This window comes from Vulpes lagopus, chromosome 5, assembly GCF_018345385.1.
Source record: "Vulpes lagopus strain Blue_001 chromosome 5, ASM1834538v1, whole genome shotgun sequence".
NCBI lineage: Eukaryota > Metazoa > Chordata > Mammalia > Carnivora > Canidae > Vulpes > Vulpes lagopus.
In genome coordinates this window covers 753,575-762,965 of record NC_054828.1, presented here as the reverse complement: position 1 = coordinate 762,965, position 9,391 = coordinate 753,575, and the positions used below count along the sequence as shown (strand labels likewise).

The following is a 9,391-nucleotide window of genomic DNA, read 5'->3' as shown; positions in this document are numbered from 1 at the left end:
TGACCACTGAGAGAAGGGGCGGGCCTGCACAGGGACCAGAAGCTGAGCCGGCCCCATGCATTCCTCAGCCGGGCAGCTGGGCTTTATGTGCGGATGGCCGGACAGCTGTCATGCCCTGTCCCCGCTCGGAGCCCATTAGCCTGGGTGCAGACCCCAACGCCCCCCGGCTCCCAGGAACGGGGAGGCGCTGTGCTGTATGTGGCTGCTTGTCTGACTAGAGACTTGAGCGACCTGGGCAGCGCAGGGCCAGGTGGGGCCTGACCAGGGGGGCAATGCACAGGCCCAGCCACCCCGTCCAAGCAGCAGGGCGCAGAAACTTGGGAGACAAGCAGCCTGAGAGAGAGAACCCTCTTTATTGTGAAACCCTGGTGCAGGCACTTGACGTTGAGACCTCTGCAAGGTGGGAGGTCGCCCCGACTCACGCAACACCACCCCTCACGGAGAGGCCCCACGATGGAGGTCCACACCCCAACACATCTTGAGCCGAGTCCTGTCCCAGAGGTTGCCAGATCAGCCCATCCTGGAAGAAGGGAGGGCGAGAGCTGACCCCAGCTGCGGGCAGCAGGGCCGGAGCGGGTGGGGTGCAGAGGTTATCAGCAGAGGCTTCCTCCTCAGCTCCGGCCAAGGTCCAGGGTCTGAGCCCGAGTATGCAGCTCCCCTCCAGGCTGGAGCCCCTGGGCCAACTTCGGGCGGCTCCTGGTGCCTGCTGCAGCCCCCGCATACAAGGAGGAAGCCCTGGCTTTTGTTCACCAGTTGCCCCTTGCCCAAGGGAACCCCCGCACGGAGCACCCAGGGCCTCAGCAGCAGCACCCTCCCCCCATCGGGAACCGAGGAGGGGGATGGAACAGTACAGCCGCCTCCCTGGAAGCTTCTTGCTGGTCGTGGCAGCAGCCCGTGGGCACCCACAGACACACCCGCCTGCAGGTGCCTCGACACATAAATACCGGGAACACACAGTGGTGCACACGTGCCACTCACAGTACAGGGGGACGGACACTTGGCTCCAGGATGACTCTCTGATGACAGCCTGCGGCCGTCCCTGCCCTGTGACCTTCAGGGAAGACCCTGCTCAGCTTTCAGGCCATGGGGCCTCAGCATCTCCCAGGGGCGCCCCACACTTCCAAGTTGAGAAGCTCTGACAGCAGAGGCCTCCCCTAGGCTCCAGAGGGCTCTGGCCCCTGTGCACCCCACTTGCCAGAGATGGCCCTGTGGGACGGAGGAGAGCCCCTCGGGCATCCTGGCGAGGCCCTAAGGAAGACCCAGAGGGTCGGGAGAAGGCAGGAGGACCAAGGGGTTCCAGAGGTGCAGACTCCACCCGCGGCTTGCACACACGCACACGTGTGCATTCACACGCGCACACAGATGGCCCACGAGGAGCAGCGTGTGGGCGGGATCCCAGGCTGGGGGCGGGGCTGCGGCCACGGGGTGCTGCGGCCCCTCATGGGCATGCGGTGGGCTGAGGAAGTAGCCAGCATGCTCTTGCTCCCGCTAGAGTGGCTGGTGGTACAGGCTCCTCACTGCTCGATCTCCAGGCTGCCGGGCGCCTGCGGTGGCTCTGCGGGCTTGAAGCTGAGGACCTCCTGGTAGGTGAGCTCTGGGGGGAAGGGGACAGGGTGAGCCCTGCGGCCGCTGGCCCACCGCCCCGCCCGGGCCCAGCACCCCGAACGCAGCCTCTGCCTCCGGGCTTCCTCCCGGGGTCTGCCCTGGGCTGCCCCCAAGCCTCTGCTGGACACGCTCAACCCCATGTCCACCTGCCCCCCCCCCGGCAGGAAACGGGCAGCCCCTAGCCCTCGGGGCCCCCCGCTCCACCCCTCCCAGCCGGGCCCCCTCGAGCCCACCCTTCCACTCCTCCACCGTGCGCTCCTTGGCCTCCACGCTCTCGTCGTAGGGCTCGGCCTCGGGCTCGTCATCGGGGTCATGGTACTGGCTGAAGTAGGCGTGGGCCAGGGCGTCGGCCGCGCTGACCCTCTGGTCGCTGTCGAGCACCAGCATCCTTCCCAGGAGGTCCACAGCTAGAGCGGCCAGTGCGAGGGGCAGTCAGGGGCGCATCCACACTGAGACATGGAGCCCTGCCCGGCCCAGGGCCCGTCCTCACCCAGGGGGTTGGCTCCATGGAAGATGCTCCTGAGGTCCTTCTGGGGCATGGGCGGCAGGGACTGGATGTATGTCCGGGCCTGGGGGCAGCAGGAGGGACCTGAGGGCACGGCTCACACCCCGCCTCCCCCCCCCCACCCAAAGGCAGCCCCAGGGAATTCGGGGAGCGGCCTCCGAAGGGCCAGGCCGGGAACGTACACAGACCAGAGGTGCCCCCGCTTTGGACGTGGCAGCTCCAGCGCCTTACCTGGCTCTCGGTGCCTGCAGCAGCCCCCTGTCCTTGGCTGCGGCCCCGTTCGCCAGAGCGCAGGGTTTACCCTCCCCGTCCCTCGCGCCAGGGATGCCTTCCCTGTCCACCTGTTTCTCCCCGACGGGGTCAGGCCCTGTGTCGGGCTCTGTTCCGCTGGGACCCCCGTTTCCCGCGCCGTTGCCGGGCTGCTCCCCAGCGCGCCCAGGGGCCTGGTTCATGGGGGCGCCGGGGGCTGCTGACTCACGTGCTCCGAGGAGATCTTGGCCAGCACCTCAGGGCTGGGCGTGCCCACCACCTCCATGATCCGCTTCAGCTGGTCAATGTCTGCCCGGCTGAGGAAACGCCCTCCAGCCAGGAGTAGGCCCCTCCCAGCGCGCAGATCCCAGGCTGCCCTCCCGCAGCAGGCGTCAGAGGGCCCCGGCTGGCATAGCGTGGGGCCAGGAGGCAAGGCCAGCCAGAAAGGGCCCGTGCCCACCTCCACAGAGCCCCACCCAGCAGAAGGGGACCCGGGCTCACCCCCCTCCCCAACCTGGCCCAAGGATACAGTCATTTCCTGGGAAGAGGGCCTTTCCCTGGAGCAGCTCAGCCATGATACAGCCCACAGACCAGATATCCACTGTGGAGGAAGGAGTCTCCATTAGTTCGCCTGCTCCAAGTCCCGCCCCCACCCCCTCCCAGAGAAGTAGGGCCGTGCAGACTGTGCCGCACCCTGGTCACACCCAGGCCCCCAACCAGCAGAGCCCTTACTCCCCTAGATACAACTCTGGGCAAGGGGCAGTTAGCCCGGGACCCGCTGCGCTCGAGTGACGGCCCCGGACCTTGCCTGGGCTCAGGCCTGGACACAGACGCCGCCCAGGCCCGAACGCAACACATCTGCCCCGCCCACGCAAGCCTCACCTGTCTGGTTGTAGTGCATCCAGTTGAGCATGATCTCAGGTGCACGGTACCAGCGCGTGGCCACGTAGCCGGTCATCTCCTCATCAGCCTGGCGGGCTAGCCCAAAGTCTAGGATCTAGGGCAACCCCCAGGCTCGTCAGCGCCTCCCTGAAAGCCCCCCCACACCGGCCCGTGGGCCCTCTCCAGCGGGCGGCTCACCCTGAGCTCGCAGTCCTCGTTCACGGCCACGTTGCTGGGCTTCAGGTCCTGGAGGGCAGGTGGGGTGTGAGCGGGAGGAGCGGGGCGCTGGGCCTGCACAAGCCCGCCCTCTCCGGCGGTGCACCTACCCGGTGGATGATCCCCGCGGAGTGGATGTACTGCGAGGGGGAGACCATGGGAGCGTCAGGTGCCAGCCAGCACAGCCCACCCCGCGCCCCCCACACGCGCCCACCTTCAGGCCGCGCAGCAACTGGTAAACCAGGAACTGGACGTGCTCGTCGCTCAGCGCCTGGCACTTGACGATGTTGTTCAGGTCGGCGCCCATCAGGGTGGTCACCAGGTACCTGGGAGGGGTCAGGTGTCAGCAGAGAGCCCCCCCAATGCGCTCCTGAGCCCCGCATCAGCTGCCACTCACACTTCGCTGAAGTCCTCAATGGAGGTGGCTGGCGTGAACACGTCCAGCAGCCCGATGACCTGCATGGGGATGGGAGTCAGGACTCGGCGAGGCGCCCTGGGGCTGTGTGCCCCGTGTGTGTGCCCCACCCCCACCCCGCTGACCTGCCCCGGTGCTCCAGGCTCACATTCTCGTGCTTCAGATGCTTGAGCAGGCGCAGCTCTCGGTAAGTTCTCCGCGCGTGGATCAGCGACTGGAAGGGGCGCGACAGCTTCTTCACCGCCACCTTCTGGCGTAGCCGCGTGTCATAGGCCGAGCTGCAAGGTGGGTGAGTGAGGCGGCGGGGTGGGAGCCGGCCGTGCACCCCGGGCCCCCGCCTTTTTCAGAGGGCCCCTCGGGTGGACCGCTGTCCGTGTGGCCAGCCCGAGTCCAGCACCTGGGGAGCCTCTCCTCTGTGCCTCGCTCCTCAAGGGGCACCCACTCTCCAGCCTCCCTTCCCACATGCATCCCGGCCATCGGGTCCCTGCCTGCCCCGCCTGGGACCCATGGGGCAGGATCTGGATCTTCTCCCCACAACCCAGCATGAGGCTGGGGGACAGACTCCACCAACCAGGTCAGGAAAACAAACATTGTGAACCATCCCCTTTCACCCCAAACGGTCCTCCTGCTCCCCTACGGGCCCACCACTCGTGGAGGCCCCCCCGGGTTCCAGAGCTACCTCCAGAGCCCCTGGACACCCCCACCTCTGAATATTCAAAATATGGACAAAAAGCTAGCCAAAAACATTTACTGCGTTATTATTTCTAAGAGTGAGAAACTGGACTATATGAAGCATTCAGCAGAGGGTGGTGTCTGGACCCACAGAACATTCCCCTGGGCCCACCCCACCCCCCAAGTTCCAGAAGTTCCACTGCACACCAGCTTCCACACCCCTCCACTCTGCACGAAAACATCGTCTCCACACGCAAACGGCCTGTCACCGCTGGGCCCTTCCAGACTCGCCGGCCTGGCCCTGGGGCCGCACTAGGAGTCCTACCTTTACAGGGACCAGGTCCTCACTGCTGCTCGGCCCTTCCCTCCCTCTCCTTTACCTGCACCCTCTAGAATTGTGCTTCCCCCAGGAGTGCGTGCTGTCTACATGGGGAGCGGCTCCTGCAGCACCTGGGGTGCTCACAGGGCCGCGGCAGGGGTGCAGTAAACCCAGTAGGTGTCTCAGGCCTCCACACGCCTACCTCCAGGCTGTGGCTTTTGGGGAAAGGTCCACGTCCCTTTTGGGGACACAAGCAGGGGAGTGGCCCCTCACGTGGGGCAGCAGATCCTTTGCTCAACTGTGTCTGCACAATTGAGTGACAAAAACAGGTACTGGGTCACAGCTTCACAGAACACGGGAGCCCAAGCGAGGGCCATCGCCTGCACTGGAGCACCGGCGCCTGCACTGGAGCACCGGCGCGTGCGGGCAGTGGGGAGAGACCCAGGGCTCCCCCGGGGAGTGTGATGCTCCCTAGGGACCCAAGCGATTCCAGCAAGACTCTATATTCCCCAGAGACCACCCATGCACTGTCCTGATCCTCTTCTTGCCTTTGAGATCAGTCTTAGGGATTAAGGCAGGCCTGAGGCTGGCATGCATAGGACAGCCAGCCTGGGGCCTCCCACACGCCGGCCAGTGACAACAGATGGGGGACAGCAGCCCTACTCCAGGCCCTAGCACTGAGCCCCTGGAGGGGTCAGGGAGTCCCCCAGGAGCAATGCCCCATCCCTAGGGGCTCCGGCCTCCCCATGTCCAAGACCTCCCCAGCCATCTGACTGAGGCCTTGGGAAGGACCCCACTGGTTTTGGGGAGCACCTCTCAACAACGACATCCACACTCAGCTGGTCACTATTGCAACTGCACCCCGAGTTCCCGTAAGCACCTTACCCTAAGCCCCCCAGTGCCTCCCTAACCCTACACAGGCCTCAGGCAAGTCCCTTCCTCGCTCCCACTTGCAGACTGTCCTCGGGGCCCAGGGCCCAGGTGCGGGCTGTGGCCTGAGCTCTCCTGGTTAGGGCAAAAATGGAGTGGAGTGTAGGCCGACCCCACAAGTATGGTAGGGGGACGGCAGGCATCTCTGCTGGGCCCTCGGCCCCATCCAGAGTCTGAGACCCTTGGGAAACGGGAGGGGCAGGACCCGCGGCGGAGTTGGAGGCCATTGCAAGGGGAGGGGTCCTACCCTCCCCCAAGTTGGGCTCTTTTCATTTGCAAACAAAAGTACTGGCTGGTACCGCACCTGCCAGACCCCGGGGTGCCGGCCCTTGCTCGGGGGCGAGGCGCACTCTCCCGCGTGTAGGGCCCGGGGAGCCGCCCTTCCGCCGACCATGACGCCGCAGGACGGGGGCCTCGGGGCGCTGGGGGGGGACGACCCCTCCCCGCAGCCCCACGCCGCGTCCGGGGAAAGTTTCCTTCCGCCCCCGCCCCCGCCCCCGCCCCCATCCTCCGCGGCGGCCGGGATGGCCCGGGGCGGGGGCGCACGAAGCCCCTCCCCACGCCGCGCCGCCCGCCGAGGGAGGGAGGGAGGGGGGAGGGGGAGGGTGCGCGCCCCGGTCCCGCCCGCGCCGCCGCGCCCTGCCCGCCGCCCCTACCAGACCGAGCCGTAGGCGCCGGAGCCCACCGGGCGCAGCCCCTGCAGCCGCCGCGGCACCTCCCACACCGTCTTGTTGAGCTCCTGCCGGTAGAAGCCTGCGCGCGGGCCCGACATGGCCGAAGCGGCCGCCGCCCGCCCGCCCCGCCCCTGCCCCCGCCCGCCCGCGCCCCCGCCGGAGCCCCAGCCCCAGCCCCAGCCCGAGCCCCAGCCCGAGCCCCAGCCCCAGCCCCAGCCCCAGCCCGAGCCGAGCGCACGGAGGGCGGCGGGAGGAGGCGGCGGCGGCGCGGGGCGGGGCCGGGGAGCGCGGGGCCCGACGCGCGGCTTCCTGCCCCAGCCGGGCGGTGTCCGGGCGGACGGCTGCCCCCCGCCCCCTCCGGGGCCCGCACCCCGCACCCCCCTCCCGGGCCCCGCACCCCGCACCCCCCTCCCGGGCCCCGCACTCTCCCATGCACCCCGCCCCTCCTCCTCCCGGGCCCCACACTCCCTCCCCCCCGCACCCTTCCTCCCGCACCCTCCCATGCACCCCGTCCCGCCCCCTGCCGGGCCCCACACTCCCCCCCCCCGCACCCTCCCATGCACCCCGCCCCGCCCCCTCCCCGGCCCCGCACCCCCGCCCCCCGCACCGCCTCCTCCCCGCACCCCCCTGCACCCCCCCGCTCCCTGTTGGGCCCCGCACCCCCAGCCTCCGGCTGCAGCTCGCGCTCGCCAGGACACCGCCCTGCCCGCAGCCTCGGCTCCCCGCCCCCTCCCCTGCCGGCACCGCGGGTCCGCGCACCGGCCCCCCCAGCCCCCGCTCCGGGCCCTGCACGACACCCCTGCGCAGCTGCATAGGAAACGCTGCCCAAGGAACCCAGACACTTGGTGGGACGTGGCCGTGGGGCGGGCAGGTGGGTGGCCCGGCCCCCCCCCGCCGCCCCGCCCGCGCCGTGGCCGGTGTCCGGGGCCTCCCGTGGCTGCGCGGCGGCTCCGGCTCGGGGCTGGCCTGGGCACCGCCGGGGGCGAGGCGCTGCTGGTGCGGCCCCGAGGACCAGCCCCGTCAGGACCAGGGACAGCGGCGGTGCCCGGCCACCTCCGAGGTGCTGTACCCACAAACAGCTGCCCCCAACTGGGCCCCTTCGGTTTCCGGCTCCTCTCCTCCTAACCCCTTTCCGCCGCCACCTCTTCCGAGAAGCCCATCCTGACTTTCCCTTGTCCTGCGCGGCTCCTCCAGGGCATCACCGCAGCTCGTCCCCGTGTCCCCTCGGCAGCGCCGCCCGTCCCTCACTCCGAAGGGCGGCCTCGCCTCTGTCCGGTGCTGGGCTCGCGCACCTCTCCTTCCCCCTCAAAGGTGACCAGCGCTGCCGGGTGACAGGTGCCTCTGGACCCGTTATGAGGGCGGGGGCGGGGCTGGCACCTCTGGGGACACGGCAGCCACGCCCTCTTCCAACAAACCAAACCCTGAGATTTTATGTGAAATCTGCTGGCTTTAAATACCGGCAGCCAAATTAAAGCAAAGCGTTGTCAGGGCAGTACGGGGCAAACGTCACCACCGGCGTATTTGGACTGCAGCGTGAGCCGAGCCCCGCCCGCGGCCAGCCTGGCAGGACCCCGGCCTCAGTTTCCCCTCGGGGACCCCGGTGTCCCCACCCCGCGGGGCGGCGCCTGGGTTTTGTGCGGAGCCAATGCAGCTTCAGCTGAAGGCGGGGGAGGGGGCGGCCTTTGTTAGCGCTGGGGGTGCCCCCAGGTTCCCATGGCGACAGGGCCCTCCTCCCAGCCACCCTAGGGGAGCCCTCGGGAGTGTCCAGCGTCCTGCCTGGAGGACCGAGCTCCATAGGAGGGAGCTCCCCTGCTGGGCCTTCCCACAGCGCCATCCTGGCCACTGGCTGCAGGAGGTGGCTGCGGCCAGGTGACAGGCCTGGTGGCCTGCAGCGAAGAGCAGCGGGGAGCGGCAGGTGCCTCAGGTGGGAGCTGGGTCCCGGTGGGGAAGCCGCGGGGAAGATGCCTGCCCTGGGCCTCGGGACCCCATCCCGGTCTCCCGGCTCCTTCGTGGTTATCCCTCGGTGTCTAAGGTCTCTCTCCTCTCCGTGTCCCCTCCACTGCCCAGGCCACCCAGAGGCCGGCAGGAGCCCCCCTGAGCCCCTGACATGGAGGTCCCTGATTCCGGGGAGGGGTCACTGGTTTGAAAGCAGGGTAGGGCCTTGGGCAGCTTTCTGCAACTTGGCAGGAAAGGTCATGGAGGCCATGTGTTTCCTCCTGTCCTTGCCCCGTCGTGTCCCTGTGGGGCACAGGGAAGTGGACATGGGAGGGTGGGTCATCCGTCAGTTTGTCATGGCGACCACTCCAGGCTGGCCTGCCCCACCCCAACATCCACACCCAGTCTCTACCCTCACTGGCCCTGGAAGGACACCTCCTGCCCTCTGAGGGGGGGTAAACCCCCGTTGGGCCTGCAGCCCTTCCTCTACTGCCTGCACACCCCCCAGAATATGAGGGGTCCTCACTGGCTGCCCAGTTGGGGGCTGGCAGGAGTGGCTGGTGGAGGGCTGGCAGCCAGGCCCCAGGTTTCCACCTCCGCCTGCCCCAGGTGCCCCCAGCTTAGCGTTTCCAGAAGGTGCCCCACCTGCTTCTGAACAGCTGAATCTTGGGGAACAGTGTGGCTCATAACCATGTCACCTAAGAGTCCTTGGGGTGGGGGACGTCAGCTGTTTGCCTCGCACCTCTTCCTTGCGAGAGGTAGCCACACTTGTTCCGTGAGGCTTGAATGGGGCTGCCCCTGTGTGCAGGGGGTCCTGCCGAGGCCTAACCTGTCCAGGGCCACAAGGAAGCCTCAGTGGGGGAGACAGTGTGGGGCGGCCCGAGGACGCAGCAGCACATGTGGGGAAGCCGCAGACACGTGGGCACCTGGATGCAGCCATGTCAGGCTGGCTGCACCACACCTGTCCTCACTTAGGAGCTTCCCCCTTC

General features: G+C 68.2%; 1 protein-coding gene across 2 annotated transcripts; it reads right to left on the bottom strand.

Moving 5' to 3' along the window:
- Positions 1 to 334: 334 nt before the first annotated feature.
- Positions 335 to 6,691, bottom strand: MAPK11 (mitogen-activated protein kinase 11). 2 transcript variants are annotated; one of them, XM_041756793.1, is made up of 12 exons: positions 6,450 to 6,691; positions 4,021 to 4,150; positions 3,855 to 3,913; positions 3,672 to 3,783; positions 3,568 to 3,597; positions 3,440 to 3,487; positions 3,242 to 3,356; positions 2,889 to 2,960; positions 2,589 to 2,668; positions 2,096 to 2,174; positions 1,839 to 2,012; positions 335 to 1,594 (listed from the first exon to the last, which is right to left on the bottom strand). In XM_041756793.1, the coding sequence occupies exons 1-12, from the start codon at positions 6,563 to 6,565 to the stop codon at positions 1,515 to 1,517; spliced, it is 1,095 nt and encodes a 364-aa protein (XP_041612727.1). In that variant the 5' UTR covers positions 6,566 to 6,691; the 3' UTR covers positions 335 to 1,514. The 2 variants fall into 2 exon arrangements, with proteins under 2 accessions (XP_041612727.1, XP_041612726.1); XM_041756792.1 differs by having other exon boundaries at positions 6,098 to 6,591.
- Positions 6,692 to 9,391: the final 2,700 nt, after the last annotated feature.